This window comes from Eptatretus burgeri, chromosome 1, assembly GCF_056783735.1.
Source record: "Eptatretus burgeri isolate ZD-2024b chromosome 1, Ebu_testis_v1, whole genome shotgun sequence".
NCBI classification, from domain to species: Eukaryota; Metazoa; Chordata; class Myxini; order Myxiniformes; family Myxinidae; genus Eptatretus; species Eptatretus burgeri.
In genome coordinates, this window is record NC_140961.1 from 50,263,851 (window position 1) to 50,281,350 (window position 17,500).

The following is a 17,500-nucleotide window of genomic DNA, read 5'->3' on the forward strand; positions in this document are numbered from 1 at the left end:
GTGTGTGTGTGTGTGTGTATACACCTGCCTTTTACTACCCCACTACCTTATCTAACTCTTCTTTTCCTTTTTCTACAATATCCTCCCTTCCTCCACACCTCAATAGTTCTCTTTATCCCTGCTCCCCAACCAACATGTTACCTTGTTTATATAGCGTTTCAGTTGTGCAGATGTAGCACAATGATGATTGGCTGAGAATAGCCTCCATCTTTTTCTGGATTTCCCTGTATTGTATTCCTTGTATTTTGCATCATAATTGTTTTTTTGTCTGCTTCAGTAACTTATCATCTTGTAATCGTATAAATTAGTGCACCAATCATAAGGCCAAGGGCTTTGGCAAGCCCAATGTTTGTAAATATTCATTCTCTTAAAAAAATCTTCTACTTTGCTGGATTTCAAGAGGTCAGTTTTTGGTCAATCAAAACAAGATTTATTACCTTTGCCTAAGAATGAATAACATTATCAACAATTCATTTTTGTTTTCCTATATTTTACAGTGGGAGAAAGAATTTTTTTCGTTTTTGTTTTCCTGTTACTTATGAAATATCCTTTGTTCTTAAATTTATTTTGCCATTATTTTTCCCATCGACTCACAGGTTGATGTACTGGACTGATTTGGGTGAAAATCCCAAGATAGAGTGGGCCTGGATGGATGGGCAACAGCGTACCATTCTGGTGAACCATTTACTTGGTTCACCGACAGGACTCGCCATTGACTACTTTAATGATGCCAGGGTTTATTGGTGCGATTCAAAGGAGAATGCTATTGAATCTGTTCAACCTGATGGGACTGACCGTCGTAATCTCCTGAGAGGAGGTGAGATTTATGATTATCACACATCATACATGAAGTTGTGAATTAGAGTTTTATAATCCCACATACCCTTATCTTTCATACCACTGTAAGACTAGCCACCGACAACACTTTAATTTTCCCTCTTACATCAGCTCCATTTTAACGAAGTAAAGAGATTACCTCTATAAAATCATTAAAGGTTATAATTATTACCCATGATTCAAATAATCTTTTCGTTGGAATAAGCTGATTAAGCCAGTTATTCTGGTTCATTGCATTTTCTTTTCTTGATTGGTTCTGATGTCCCATTGGAGATGCTTGTAGGGGCTGCTGCAACACGAATGAACCAATAAGTCAGCCAATGGAAGTGGATGGTCAACACGATGATAATAGTTTGATGCATGTCGACACGAGGAATTTTTCCGTAGCATATCCAACTAAACTCCAATTATTTTGTCATGGATAATGTAATATATTTTAAGTCCTCACATTGCAGACGAGATAAATAACCCGAAAAATACAGCTGTCACATGATGTAAATGAGACGACAATAACCAAACACACGTGACCAACACAAGTGACCATTTATCTGTGCTCACGATTTATCCCTCTGGTCAAGCTCTTTCTCTTTTATTTTGTTACTCATTTCTTCTGTTTTTGCAACTGCCTTCCAGAGATGGTTCAATCCCATCCTTCCCTCCTGGACTTTAAGTACGTAGTGCACCACTATCTTATGCCTTTCCCCATCCCGACCCATTATATTTTCTCTCCCCATGAACCCATCCTGTCACAACCCTCATTTCTCTCACTTTCAGGTTCCTCCCCTCCTCTCTCTTGTCTTTTCTTTTTCGTTCTTTCAGTTGCTTGTTTTGTTAGGGTTAGGGTAAAAGGACCTTCTACATGGCGTGTTCATTGCTCACACCATCTCTTGTTCATACTGTGCTGCCTGTGATGACAGCTATTTTGTGCTCCTCAATGCCTGTAAGAGCTCCCATATGCTCGGACATGAAATCAGAGCCATATCCCAAGACATATCACGTGCTTTTGACATGGTCTGACACCCTGCCCTGCTCACTAAACTCTCTTCCTATGGTAGGCAAGGCTATCTCCACTCATGGCTCACTGACTTCCTCTCCCGTCGCAGTCAACGTGTGGCCCTAAATGGAGTTCTTTCATCCCCTCTTCCTGTCCAGGCTGGAGTTCCTCAAGGTAGTGTTCTGGGCCCTGTTCTTTTTCTAGTTTTCATCAATGATCTCTCCGACTCTCTGGAAAATCCTCTTTATCTCTTTGCTGATGACTCCACCTTCTGCCGTACCATCTGTCATCCCTCAGACCGGCAAGCAGCAGCTTCTTCCCTCACTGCAGATCTGGGTAAAATCACAAACTGGTCCAACACGTGGAACATGTCTTTCAATCCGGACAAATCTCACACTCTCACTATGTCTCTCTGAAAGGACCGTTTAGAACACCCCCCCCCCATCCACTTTCTCAACAATCCTCTGGAAGAAGTCCTTTCTTTCAAGCTTCTGGGTCTCACTATCTGCTATGACCTTTCCTGGGAAAGCCACATTTCAAACCTAGCCTCCAAAGCCAGTCACCGACTGGGAATCCTTCATCATGCAAAGTCCTTCCTCGGCCCACCTGAGCTCCTGACCACTGACAAAGCTTTCATCCGCAGCGTGATGGAGTACTGCTCTCCCCTCTGGGCTGGTGCTCCTGCCTCCCACCTTTCTCGGCTTCATGCTGTGGAAACCAAGGCATTTCGGATCATTGGTATCTCCCGCGATAAGGCTGAGTCTTTGGGCCTCTCACTCTCTCACCACAGGCTGGTCAGTGGTCTTTCTGTCTTCTACCGTCTCCTCTCCAGCCTCGCCCCCCCCCCCGGCTCTCTCTGCGATTTCTCCCCACCACATTTCCACACGGCGCTCAAGGTCCGCCAACAACCCCCTTCTGGTAAAACTACCAAAATCACGAATCACTGCTCACCTTCACTCTTTCATTCCTCTTTTTCCCCACCTTTGGAATAAACTCCATCACTCTATTCAATCCTATTCTTCCCTCCAGGGCTTTTCACCACCATCTCTTATCATCCCCCATCCAAATTCTCGATCTTTTCTACCCCTGTTAATCTACCCAAGCCCACCTCCTTCAAATTCCCTGTTTTCCTTCCTGAAAGTCCCTGTAATGTCCATCCTGTATACCCCGTGTTCCCTGCCACATCCCTCTCCCCTCCACAGATCTCCTAATGTCTCTGTTCCCCACTGTTTTGTCCTTCCCACTCCCACCCCTCTTGTCTCATGCCCCCCTTGCTGTGTGTTGTGTGTTAGCTCTCAAACGAGCCTCGACAAGGTATACAAAAAAAGAAAAGAAAAAAAAGAGATGTACTCAATACCCCTGGCTTTTACATGTATTATGTGTGAAGATGTGAGCCAAAGTCTGCCATTCTCTCCCACTTGCTCTTTCCAAAGTAGAAGACATTGACAATGACCTAAAGTAATATAGCGGAGTTCGTGGAATTTTACATAGCAATGAATGAGAGCATTGCCATCAATGATGCTGCTCAGCTACTCACTTTATTTTTGGGAGTAACAGAAGATTTTGAATTTGTTGGGTTACTACTTGCTGTCGTGAACATCAAAAACCAAACTAGAGGAATTAACATTGTTGATGGTGTGCGCCACACATTTGATGGAGGCAGTGCATGAATTAGTCATCTCTAGTTCGTGTCACGACGGATGGGTACAAACTACATTTGGAAGAAAAAATAGCATTGTAGCACTCATAGACAAGAAAATTGTTGAAGATGGAGTTAGATATTATTCATTACCTCCACACTATTCATCACGAAGCTATTCATTTGCACATGTCCTGAAGGTAGAGCATGTCATGAACATCATAATCAAATGCGTAAACGTAATCAAGTCCAGAGGCCTCAACCACCCCCAACACTTGGAAAACTTGATTATTATCATCAATAAGTTCAAGTTGAGATCAAAATTGACCAATAATCTCCTTCACATTTCTACAACAGTTTTTAACCCCTGGTGCTGCCAGTTATCACTGAGAAAAAGTCAGAAGCATAACCAGGAAAGTTCCTTAAAATATATTTATCGGGATGATGTTTAATGGCATGGCAGGTTTTTATTGCAGTATATGTGATTTTATTTTGTGATACACCACCAAATGTCCCACCCACTGAATCACCTACTTTGTTATTTTATTGGACTATTTATTGGACTATAGAAGAAAGTGGAGAGATTTGGCACCAGAACAAGTTTGGTAAGGCACAGAATCCAAACTACTTGCTGTCATCCAAACTACTTACTACCAAAACTAAGAATCAATCCAAAATATCAGTTTGTCATTCAAAGGATTGGATGAGGCCATGGCTTTAATACCATGGACAGTGGTATGATGAGGCCAAGCCAGCTGGAATGGTGGCAGCTGAGGTCACTACAGATGAGGAAGAGAATGTTGGGGTAAGAGGACAACAGTTAGTTGAATTTGGCAGCGAAAGCCTTATACACAAAGTTAGCACGTTTTGGAAGACAGTTAACCACGCATATGAACAATATGTTGAAGAGACGGTCACAGATCTAGAAATATTCCATGTGGATTGGGGAGGACAGACGTATAGGGCAGGAGCCGTGGAAATGGGAGATGCTGACTGATACTGCAACACCACCATCAATACAAGCATTGGGTCTGTCAAAGTGATGCGGGGAATAGCAGCAGGAGGGAGACAAGCGAGTCTGAAATATCTTGTGAAAGAAAGGTTGTGATTTGCAAGAGCAAACAAACATAGATTTCCATAGCTAAACAGCCCAATTCTAAAAAGGAATTATTTGGATACATTTGTTCTTCATTTGAATTATTCTGAAGAAACTTGTTTAAAATATTGTTCATTGATTATAAGAAAATGGAGAAGTTTGTGTGTTTATTGCAGATCTTCACAGTCCCTTCAGTTTAGATGTGTTTGAGGGGACTATTTATTGGACTACAGAGGAAAGTGGAGAGATTTGGCACCAGGACAAGTTTGGTAAAGGCACAGCATCCAAACTACTTACTGTCAACCCTTGGTTGACTCAGATTCGAGTTTATCACAAGCATCGGAAACAAACCTCAAGTAAGGCAACCGCGATTTTGTGAAATCATATTGGTACTTTATATGATGATACCAGTTATCACTAAGAGCACTGCTCTCATGACATTGTATGGTACAGTCTCTTTGTAAGATTCTTTTACTTCTTTCATGACACAGCGTGTCTTCATCTGCCAAACACGCATTAAGTGGTTAACCTAAGGACACTGCTCTCATTACAGCCACACTGCATTACCTGGAAAGAAAGAGTATAATGTGATGGTTTCACATAATGTTAAACCATAACCTCTTGATGAAAAATAATTTAGTTTAATGGCATTGGTGCAGGATTTGTACAGAGGAGCATTGTGAAAGATGTTTGGTCAGGAGCGAGGGAAGTTGGTTTTGTGCTGCAAAGAAGAGTAGTGAAGGATTCCACAAAGATAAAAGAAGATTAAACATGAAAAAGGCCATTTTGTTTGATTTCTCCCATGTCTCACCTTCTCACAAAAATGCCGACACATCATCAGTATTTAACAGCTCATCATGTCATGAGAATGTGATAATCCATACCTTCATCACAAGGATGCAACAGGAACACAGAAAAAGGGAGGGCAGCGACTGAGAACAACAAAAGGGAAAACACTGAGCACATTACCCAGGATAACCAGAGAGTTGGTGTCAAAGCCACCTAATGCTCGCCTGTTTATACATTTATCGTTTTTAAAAGACTAGTCTAATAATATTTTTTTTATAAAGCATTGCAGTGAAGTCTGATCCAAATAATTTTAAAGCAATATATGTATTTGTATATTGTAATCAGTAAAAAATAGTGTGGTAGATAAAAACATTAGAAAGGAAATAACTTGCACCAAAAACTTTAACATTTTCACGCTAACACTCACGCTCATGCTGACGCTCACCCCGGGGGTATCGCTATAGCTCTCTGTTCTTCGAACAGGCGAGCTAACCAAAGAGTTCGTGTCAAAGCCACCCAATGCTCGCCTGTTTATACATTTATCGTTTTTAAAAGACTAGTCTAATAATATTTTTTTTATAAAGCATTGCAGTGAAGTCTGATCCAAATAATTTTTAAGCAATATATGTATTTGTATATTGTAATCAGTAAAAAATAGTGTGGTAGATTAAAACATTAGAAAGGAAATAACTTGCACCAAAAAGTTTAACATTTTCACGCTCACGCTGACGCTTACGCTGACGCCGGGGGTATCGCTATAGCTCTCTGTTCTTCGAACAGGCGAGCTAAAAGTCAATACCAACCAAGTATTCTCTCAATTACCCCTTGAGATATTCACACTTTTCATGTATTTATAACTTTTCTCAGGATAATCCGTCCATGCATTCAGTACCATACTTTTGAAACTCGATCTCACCTCTTTTCTCGGGCTTTCCATTTTGCATTTTTATTTTGATCTTCCTCTTACTGTGTTGTTGTATATCATTTGCAATTCAGCATCAAAAAGGCTGTGATGAATATCTCACTAACAATGTCCTCCTCCTCGCTCCTTACGCCACCTAATTTTATTTTTCCCCAAAGCGGATGTGGACGGGCTTTTCAGGGACAGGACTTGAGGGCGCTTTCTCATGTTTTTTGTTTTTATCTGATATAAAATTTAGTAAAATTTTTTCAGCTTTTTTTGTTTTGTTCCACTGCAAACCAAAGAAATATATATGTGGATACCAAAATATTTTTTTAATTTTAACAATTTTCTGGAAGAAATGGTGCATTATTTGAAAAAAATGCAAGGGTGCCAATGTTTTTGGTCACGACTGTAAGTCACATGGTCTGGCAGCTTTGAGTTTTTGAAGAATATACCTTTAAAAAAACATCTTCTCCAGAATCGTTTGACAGATCGAGAGCAAACGTCACACCCATGTTCCCCAATCCTTGGGGATACCAGGGTAGTCACAAATAATTAATATGTCACATGATCTGGCAGCCATGTTGGACTGAATGATAATCTTTTAAAATATTTCTCTTGAACTGATTCATTAATGGATGTGAAACTTCACAGTTATTATCTAGTAGTCATGGGAATATATGTTTTAAACTTCAACCTGATTGGACACATGATACAGCAGCCGCAATTGTTTAACTCTTTGAATCTGGGTTCCTTTTGAAAAAAATTTATGCCTCTGCTGACGAAGTCGCTGGAGGCATTATGTTTCCAGGTTGTCCATCCGGCTGTCCGTCCATCCATCCATCTGGCCGTAATAGGTTTTCTTTCCCACAATAACTTAAGAACGGCTGAAGGGATCTAAGTGAAACTTGGTGCAAGTATGTATTATGATGTAAAGATGAACTGTTTAGATTTTGGGGTCAAAAGGTCAATGGTCAGAGGTCATGTTACGTTAAAATTATGTTACCATATTAAATTGGGAACCAGTGATAGGATTTTGACCAAACTTGGTGTAGATATACAGTATGATGCAAAAATGAACTGCTTAGATGGCAGCATCAACAGGTCGAAGGTCATGTCAGGTAAAAATGTGCTATTTGAGAACATCAGAAGGGATTTAAATCAATCTTGGTGCAAGTACTATAATGATGTAATAACGTGGGCAGAGGCATATCCATCAACGTCGCGATGTCTAAGAGCTCCGTTCTACCGTTTTTAATCGCTCTATAGTGCCTCAGCCTTTGTAGCTATGTGAAAGGTAATATGAAATAATCCCCAACCCCATTCCTGAGTGGATGTAGGGAAGTGTTTTAGGCACCCAAGGAAAATATAAAAAATAACAAATTGGTTTCTTCAAAATACCAAAAGGGTTCGAACAGCACCGGGCAATTCCAGGTACCCACCGGGCAACGTCGGGTACCCCTGCTAGTTATGTACAAAACAGTATTGGACTATTGTTTAAGGAGTAAATATTGGCTAGTTAAGAAAATAACTAAGCAAACCAAATAGGAGGATGAGAAGGATATGGTAAGAATATTGAACATAATAGAAAGGCATTCTTTAAATACATAAGGGGTAAAGAACATTTTAATTCAACTTATATACATGAACATTAATGTGGAAGTACCAGTTACTGAGAGACTCTATCCAGGTAGAAGTCGAGGAAGTAAAGAAACAGCACCTAAGATAAGATATGATAAAGCTCCAGGACAGATAATATATATATATATATATATATATATATATATATATATATATATATATATATATATATATATATATATATATATATATCCAAGAGTAAGAATGGAGGTGGCAGAACGGAAAAGTGTGATATTAACCGATATCTTTAACAAGCACACACGTTGGAGTCAGTACAAGAACTAGAAAATGGACAGCTCAAAACCAGACATTGAAAGAACCCAGACTGAGAGAGAATCAAGTCCAGATGAGACATCTCAAAGATGGGTGTGCTACCACTTCACCATCCTGTCAGACTTTGCATACTATATAATTAACAGATTTTGAACTTTGCACTTTTTCAGGAAGAAACCCATGTAAGGGGAGTTGCACTCACCTCTGCCTTCTGCGACCTCATGGCTATTCATGTGCTTGCCCCCAGGGCTCCAACTTCCTTCCAAACAGCAATACAAACTGTGATGCAGGTATGTCTCCTTTGACAAATGTTAAAGCTGTTGAATCTTAATTATACAGATACTTAAAGGGGGTAAATACAGTCAGTCTACAAAATATAGTCGGTAGCCCAGTACATACAGTATACATGCAACAAAGTCCAGTATGGGCACAAACACTGTGAGCACACACACACACACATTCTTTCTCTCTCTCTCTTCCCCTCTCACCCCTCCCCCTCTCGACCTCCCCCAGTCCCCTTCTCCTTCCCTCTCACCCTCCAACCCTTAACTTCTTACCCTCTTCCTCTCTTCCTATCTATCTCCCTCCCTCCTCTCTCATAAGTGCCTTTATTAGGAGAAAAATATACAAACCCTTCTCTCTCACTCCTCCAAGAAGAGAAAGGAAATGACATGCACAGTTGTTTATCTCAGTACATTATATATCTCAAAATGTGGATTGGTTGGCTGTTTCCATAATTTTGGGGTGATCATGGTAGTGTTGGGGGCCATTACTAACATGAAATGTTGTTCTAATAATGTAGTTATTTTTCTTTAAAAAAAAAAAACATTTACTGCACTGGCATAATGATTTAGTATTTGATCATTTATATCAATAATTGTTTGAATGATGCACCTTATTAATCTGTTTTCTTTCTGTCTTACGATAGCATTAGTACCTCCTCAATCGATGCCATTGGCATGCTTCTGTGTCAATGGAGGAACTTGTTACTTCGAAGGTGAACAACCTCATTGCAAGTGAGTTTGAAGTAATGCTTTAAATTAGGGAGTAAATATTGGGATGAAAATCATGATCCCGGGTCAAGGGTCAATTGGATTCATATTGCATCTATTACTTTGATCCTTGCCTCTGAGATCTCGTATATGACCTTGAAACCATAGTCCAGAATTCATTACATCTCCATGAATTAAAGGTGGTGTCATGCAATCATAGAGTTGTAGCTGTCTCAGAACAGATAACTTGCTCAAAATGTTGCTATGTTCCTTTTCATGCCACAAGGAATCCTTCATGTCTCCATTCCTCCAGAGAAACTTTAAATCAATATGTTAACCCATTGGTGAGTTCTATCATCCGAAAATGGTATCATTTGGTGATCACTTGTAACTGTAGTTCCCAAGAAGAGGGTAGACAACAACAGACTCTCTTATTTGGTGTTCAAATCATATGCATCTTCAAGTACATATAAAGTTACTTTGCACAGATATTCTTATCATCCAGTTTTTGTCAATAAGGTTAAACGGTTGCACGGCTGTACATCACGCAGATTATTCCAAACCTATACAAACTAGTGCACTTCAGTGAAAAATGTCCCCCCAGCAGTGGCCCCTCAGCTATCATAAGTAGGAACACTAAAATATTTATCTGGTTGGCCTTAACCTCATTGGCCATGACACAAATGTCGAAAAAGTAACTGTCAATTCTGAAAATCCAACGCATAAGAGTAGACATCTCCGTCTTATCGGAAACATTCCAATAACACATTTTTATCCTTCGATCCTAATTGTTATTTTTGGTTTTCAGATGTTCTTCTGACTTCACTGGAAATTATTGTGAAGAACAATCACCAAATACCACCTCAAAATGTAAGTGGTATCTAAAAAGTCTTCTTTTTTCTGTTTTTTTTAAATTAATTCTCAATTTTTTTGGTGGGGTTTGTTTCATTTTATGTTTTTTTTCTCTGTCACATGAAAGCTAACTGCTCATCCTATAAAATGAAGCCTGTGTCATCCATAATACACCATTGTGTCAGTGAAATCAGTAGGTTGAGAGTTTAGTGGCAAGGATAGAAACCAATTTTTGGCCTTGTCATTCAGTGAGTTTTTGAACGAAGAAGATATGAGATCTGTGATGTTTAGATTCACTTGCTTCATGAATTATGAACAGAATGCTGACCTGTCTGTAATTGAGGGAAATGAGGGAAGGAGGTGGAGGGGTTAATGGTTTTAATCTCCTCAATTAAGTACCTTCAAAGCCTTCCTTCCCAGGGCCTGAAGGACCCGCAAGGTGTTTAAAAGTTTTATTTTAGGTTTATGTTTCAAGAACAAGTTGTGATGTTTTGAAACTGAAATGTAAAAGCATTTGCAGATGTACCATATAGTAGCATCTTTCACTCCAAACTTATGCACTGGATCCTAGAACATGAGCTTCAGGTTGTTGCTTGTTTGTTGTAATATTTTCTGGTTTCTCTTTTACATATTTTGAGAGTTTGTGATTGATTCACTTCTTTCACTTTGATTATACATAACTGTATGACTTGTGTAATGTCATTGGGTACCATGACTACAATTTACAACACCATGCTGTATTTTCTTTACCTTATTTCTGAGTGCTGCATTTGATCCAACTGTCTCATTTCCAGTGTTCATTGGAATGCTGATGCCACATGTGAGGATTGTATTCTCAATCATGTTATTTTCTGGGTCATGCTTACCCACCTTTTCAAGAACTGGGATATGAATTTTATTTTGTATACAAAGTCGAGGCTCATGGAAGAGCAGGAAAGTAATGTGAGAGAATGAAGAAAGGCAGCATACAAAGAGTTAAGCAACAGGTGAACGTAATAATCAAAGGAATGAATAATGAAAGAAATAAGAAGGAAATAAGAGAGGAAAGGAATGTTGAAACTGCGAATCGCTTCATGCGGGGAAGAATAATGGGGTACAAACGTTCACAGGTGGTGGCAGTGGAGGCTATGACATGGTGATGTACTGCCATCTAAAGCCCTGTAGAGACGGACTATATTTACTTGTACTGCGACCATGTGACAGTAGAGGTTAGTGCCCTTTGGGACAGCATTGCACCAAGAGAAAACAGCGGCATGAGTCACCAGCTCCATTGAGTGCGTTTTCGTTACCTCTGCCACTGAAGCTGAAGGAGGTTATATTTTCACCCCTTTGTGTCTGTTTGTCTGTGTACAGGATATCTCAAAAAGTTGTGGACAGTTTCGGTGTGTGACAAGGATGAACTGATTAGATTTTCGTGAAGATCCGGATCCGGGTCCAGATCTGATAATTTTAAAAGTGATTCTTCACCATTGAGAGAAAGGGCTAAACTAATATATAGCACGGTATCTCAAAAAGTTTTGGACGATTCTGATGAAAGTTGGTGGACATGTTGATTGTGTGACACGATGAATTGATTCGATTTTGGTCAAGATCCAAATCTGGATCCGACTTCGAGAATTTTTTTTTAATTATTCTTCACCATTGAAAGATAGGGCTCCAAAACGATTTTAGCATGATATTTCAAAAATGTATTGGACCAGATATGCTATCCTGGATCAGGCGTTACAGGGCGGAGGTATGCACTCTACCAAGTGCCCTTCTGGTTATTAATGTGGTTATTATTATTAGCACTAGTATTGAATCCGTCGCTTCACTGACGACAGTTGAACAACATAACTGATATATGTTACAGTTCAGTAATACAGTTTATTGACAGTCAATATTTGCAAAAAATTTTATTCCAGAAACATTTTGTTTACTGCTAACAACCGAGCATTAATTTTAGTAATGCACACACTTATTTACCAAAAAACAATTTTATTAATTTGTTTTATATTCCCAGGGATCAGACGTTACCTCATTTTGTTGTTTTTTTTTTCAAGTTTCAAATTGCATCAACTTTGTTCTCATTCATGCTTTGGGATGGTGAACAAAAGTGGCAATCAGGAAATCTGGCATCTCACGACATTACGTTATTATTGTCATGGAGTATCGTCATACTCAATATGTAGGGATGGAACGAGAAAAAATGGCCGCCCATTCAAAGGTCGACAAAATGATACGCTTATAAACTCCTATACAATGCAGTCATAAAGCATTTAAAAGACATGTTTTGTTCTCGAACGTTTTCTAACGAACAAAAATGAAAAATACGCCAAAATACATCGTTAAAGTACCAAATCGAGAGACTGCAAAATCGGATTTTGTTCATTCTCAACATGTTGATAAATGTCATTATGCCGAGCATAATTATGGCTGAAACAATTACAATTATTCCATCGGAAGGAAGCGACATTCTCTCTTGGGTATTGCACCCATACCACAAGAAAAATTTTTTTTATCTTATTTTAAAAGTAATATCACTAAAATACATGTACCACACGTTGAACATCATTTACACAAGCGCAGAGTGAGAAACTTTCCCGTAAATCTCACTGTCAGCCGTAAAGCCACGTGGATTGCAAGGCCATGTTGTTAATGTAAGGCCATGTGGATTGCAAGATGCGCAAAGTGAGAAACTTTCCCATAACACTCACTGGCATCCGTAAAGAAAGTCATGGATTGCAAGACCCTGTGGATTGTAAGGTACGATAGCATGTGTAATTTACAAAGGAAAAGGGCCCAGAATAAACGGAATTACAGTATATTTGAAACAAAGCAAGAAAGAAGTGCTGGAAATAGTGCCGACTCAGCATGAAGGGCGAATTCGCATGCTTGTAAAAAACGCTAATCCCGACAGGACAAAGACAGCGAATGCAAGAGCTGAAATCGAGTGGTGTAAAAAGTACTTTGCAAAACACAGGGAAGAAATAGGAGCTTTCAGGAAAGGCAGGTATGTATTGGCAGATTTTTAAAAAACAACAAATACAGGGTGTTCCAAAAAGACCTGGACAATTTTAGTTGTAAATATATTTAGAAGCATCAATTATACAACGATACTCTTTGGTTAATATGATACAGAAACTCGTAAAGTTTTGTGCACACCATCAATACACTTCAGTGTGAGCTCCGTTTGTCACACGCAGGACATCAAGGCGGTACACTAGTTCTTGCCATGTTCGGCTCGGCATGTTTGCGTCCACCAGTGCGCATGCAGCTGTGATCCAAGAATGAAGATCCTGCAGATTTACCACCTTGGTGTTGAAGGCAACATCTTTGACAAATCCCCACAGAAAAAAACTCAAGGAGGGTTATGTCTGGTGATCGTGGGGGGCAGGCAGTTGGTCTGTCTTGGCCAATGCAGCGACCTGGAAATTTTTCATTCAGGATGGCACGAATGACTAACGCCCAATGAGGAGGAGCACCGTCCTGTTGAAAAATGATCTCAGGTTGCAGGTCTTCAATCTGTTGTAAGGTGAATCCTTCCAACATGTTCATGTAAATTGTTGAGTCACTGCATCCTCCGCAATGAAAACAGACCCACCAAGAAGTCCAAGGAGAGGGCCACACATCATCCTGATGAGGGCAAATAATCCCGAAATCTGGATCGGTGGTTCTGTTTGATGTTTAACTGATGATGACCATATAATCTTTGTCTGTTTGACAGAGTCACTGGGCCAAGGCCTCTGTGTTGGAGTCGATGCTTTGGTGTGGACTGTGTCTAATGGGGATCAGCGGAGTGCTCATCACACTCCACATGTTTCGATATATGTGTGAGTTTGTATACACATATTGTTGCAGACCCGGTGTCGTGGGCGAGAAGACCACGATGGGGATGAAGCTACCTTGGGTTCCCACCAGACTCTTCGGAATCGCAGACCGTCGCACACGAATAACTTCGTGACACGGCAGGTCGCTAATCGACCATGAACGCCAATAACTCGACCACGTAACTTAGGGCCCTCCATCGAATAAATACTGTTTACCTAATGGTCACATGATCTAATGACTGGGGGATACGCCCTCGATACGCCTTCTTCAAACCAGATTACCTTACCAGATCAGATGCAGCTGAGCGTAACTGCCCAAGGACGTACCAGTTAGAAAAACAGATCGTTGGGGGATAACGTCCCGGTTAAGCAAGGATACGAACCATGCTGGACCAATGAAGGAAAAGACAAAAACGAGCTGGGAATATTTCTATACATATGCAAAACATTTATTTACACTCAAGCAAGGAAAAGTGTGTGGCACAGTAAATGGGTTTATTATTATGTACAGCAGGGATAGCAAGGAATTAATGGGGTACAACAAAAGGCAAGCAATTTACAAAAGCAGATACGGAGCAGACTTATCTCGTTAGAACTTCCACAATCTTAAATTATGCTACAACAGGCACCATCGCATATAAACACACACAAACCCGAGGAAGATTAGATAGCCAGAAAGAAAGAGAGCAGATGAGGGTAAACAGCCATGCAATACCTGGTGCAGTCGGCCGACCAACACAACCCAGTACGCTTTGGGGAAGGAAGGGGGAGAGAAATACTGGTGTCTAAGGTGTGATAGTGGGAGGTGTGGTGCAGTGCAATCTGGGGGGGGGGGGGTGCAGTGTCGTGCCAGAGGAAACTGTGATTGTGAATCAGTAATGGATGCTCTTTTGTGCATCCAAAGGGGCCGAGATAGAGGGGTGGAAAGAGAGAGAGAAGATGCTTGAGGCAAAAGATCCCTAGCCTAGTCATGCATAGGTCTGTGAGTGTAGCGTGTACCTCCTTGGGATGCTCTGCTTGAGCATTTCCACCTCAAGAGTCAGTGTGTTATCGCCAGCTGAGTCACTTTGCCGGGGCTCATGGCAACGTACGCTCCACACTGGTCCTCTGGAAGAAGAACGTCTGTCGCACACCAATCACGAATGAAGATCCAGCGACAGACAATGAGGAGCAGTGAAGAAAAGGGTGAAGTAGAGAGGCGATGAAGAGGGCGGACTGCTCTGCAATCAGCCTTTTATAACCCCCAGGCGAAGGGTGTGGTGACCACCCGAAGCGACGCACTGTGACCCGATTCCCGCTTCTCTATTGGGCCATAGCGACCCTAGCCATGCCCTGCCAGGCTCCCGGGGCCGGAATGGTCTCATTCGCACATCCGGTGTGAGAAGGCCTGTACCATGCTCCAAGCTCCATGGCCGGAGCTCCTGTACCAAACTCCGGATTGCTCTTCCCGTGACCCCCCCCCCCACACTCTCGCCGCCTATCTTGCCATGTTCTGGCAGCTGGATGAGGGTCGTATCAATCCTGTGTGCTCACTCTGGACACCCCCCGGCGAGATGCGGTTGGTGCTACTAATGTCCATTGCTTGTCCCCGCATCACGCGGTCCGAGTGCCCTGTGCCATGCAGCACGTCTCTGTTTAGTGGCGAATTGTATCGATACAGAGGTATGAGGAGGTGCGGGAATATTTTTCCCATGTGCGGGAGGTGTTGGTAGTCGAGGTGGCCAAAACTATGACTCGCATGATATCTCAAATGTTGTGGATGAGTTATGACAAAACTAGGTGGATGAGTTGGTTAGGTGACAAGAACAAGCGGATTAGATTTTGGTTAACATCTGGATTCAGATCCGAATTATCAGTGGGATACAAAATGTAAACTGTTCCGTTCCGCTTGGCGGAGGTACAGGCTCAAACAAGTGCCGTTACGTTTCGCCCAGTGTCATTCCATGAGTGATTTTTCATTTCTTTTCTTATTTGTTACTTGCAAAATCAAAGACTTTTCAAGTATATTGGTCAGTCGATTTTGTTATTGTCTGTTTGTTTGTCAATCACTTACAGGTCACAATTCCAAACCGATCATCATGAAACTTTACCAAGGTGTCGAGGTAGTCTCAACTGAGAAGCCTATTGATTTTGAGGTTAAAGGTCAAAGGTCATCTTCAGGTCAAATTTCTAAAATCGGCAATTTTCATCCGATTGACTTGAAAATTAAACAGCAATTGCATTGGGCATTACTGAATTGGGAAACCAACTATTTTTGAGATCAAAAGGTCAAAGATCAACTCAAGGGCAAACAACTGAAATCATAAATTTTTAACTGAAAAATTTTCAATTTACATCCTGTTAACTTGAAATTTAAACAGCGATTGCATAGTCCATCACTGAATAGAGAAAGCAACCATTTTTGCGGTCAAAATGTCAAACGTCAACTCAAGGTCAAACCTCTAAAATCATCAAATTTCATCTGAAAAATTGTCAAATTTCATTGATGTGAGCTTTGATTAAGATTGTTAATTTTAATCTTAATGAAATGGACAATTTCATGTATTCATGGCAACCTTTGGAGAGGGGGTGGATTTTCCAAGTATCGTGCTCTGCACAACGTCTTTTTCTTGTTTGTTTCTTTGTTTGTGTGAAGGATATCTCAAAAAGTTGAGGACATATTCGGATGAAATTTTGGTGGGCCGGATGTGTGTGTGACAAGGAAAAACTGATTAGATTTTGGTGAAGATCTGAATCCGAATCTGGATACGAGAATTTTTAAATTTTTAAAGTGATTCTTCACCATTTAGACTTTAGAGATGAGGCCAAAAACGATATAGTACTGCATAACATGATATTTCAAAAATGTATTGGGCCCGATATGTTCTTGTGGATCAGGTATTGCGTGGCGGAGGTATGCACTCTACCGAGTGCCATTCTTGTTACCCTCGCCAAAGGAAGAGGGTATTGCATTTGGGTCTGTTTGTTTGTTTGTCTATTTGTGTTTGTTTGTTTGTCCGCACAGAACTTTTGTGTTTTTCTCCGCAACTGCTTGTCGGATTGAGACAAAAATTTTGACCATTGGTGCGACTACTCATGTAGAATGTTTCAACGGTATTTATGACGTCACAGGTCACATGTTGTGGCAGCCATGTTGGAAAAATGGGGAAAAATTGGACCTCTATCTCTGAAACCACTCCAAGGATCTTTGAAATGTATCTCTGTAACGTCAAAGGTGCCTTCGAGATGACGTCATAATTGCATATGTGGAATGCTACATCAGATCAGTCTGAAAATTTTTGAGGGTCATCTGGGGATAAAAATGGTCCATCGGTCACATGATTTGGTGGCCATTTTTTTTTTTTTTAAACCTTCAAAAATCTTCTTCTCTGAAGTGGCTAAACAGATCGAGGCGAAACTTTACATGTATGACCGCCTATCAATGAGGAACAAAAGGTTGTTACATATGATGTCATAAGTCACATGGTTTGGCAGCCATATTGGATATACCCTCAAACCTATAAAAAAAATCTTCTTCTCCAGAATGGCTGGACAGATTGATGGGGAACTTCACACAAACGTTCCCCAAGCTTTGGGTGTACACATTTTTAAGGAATAATTGATGTCACATGGTTTGGCAGCCATTTTGGATCGAAGAAAAATATTAAATAATGTTTTTTTTCTGGAACTGCTTT

At 40.5% G+C, this 17,500-nt stretch overlaps 1 protein-coding gene across 2 annotated transcripts in view; it reads left to right on the plus strand.

The window, feature by feature from the left end:
* The window catches only part of LRP2 (LDL receptor related protein 2), a 350,948-nt gene that overhangs the window by 311,300 nt on the left and 22,148 nt on the right, over nucleotides 1-17,500 (plus strand). For both annotated transcript variants that reach the window (XM_085883668.1, XM_085883669.1), the window contains 5 exons: nucleotides 597-817; nucleotides 4,743-4,922; nucleotides 8,344-8,463; nucleotides 9,102-9,189; nucleotides 9,974-10,035. In XM_085883668.1, the coding sequence (XP_085739794.1) occupies nucleotides 597-817; nucleotides 4,743-4,922; nucleotides 8,344-8,463; nucleotides 9,102-9,189; nucleotides 9,974-10,035 (671 nt within the window). The remainder of the gene's footprint in view (nucleotides 1-596; nucleotides 818-4,742; nucleotides 4,923-8,343; nucleotides 8,464-9,101; nucleotides 9,190-9,973; nucleotides 10,036-17,500) is intronic.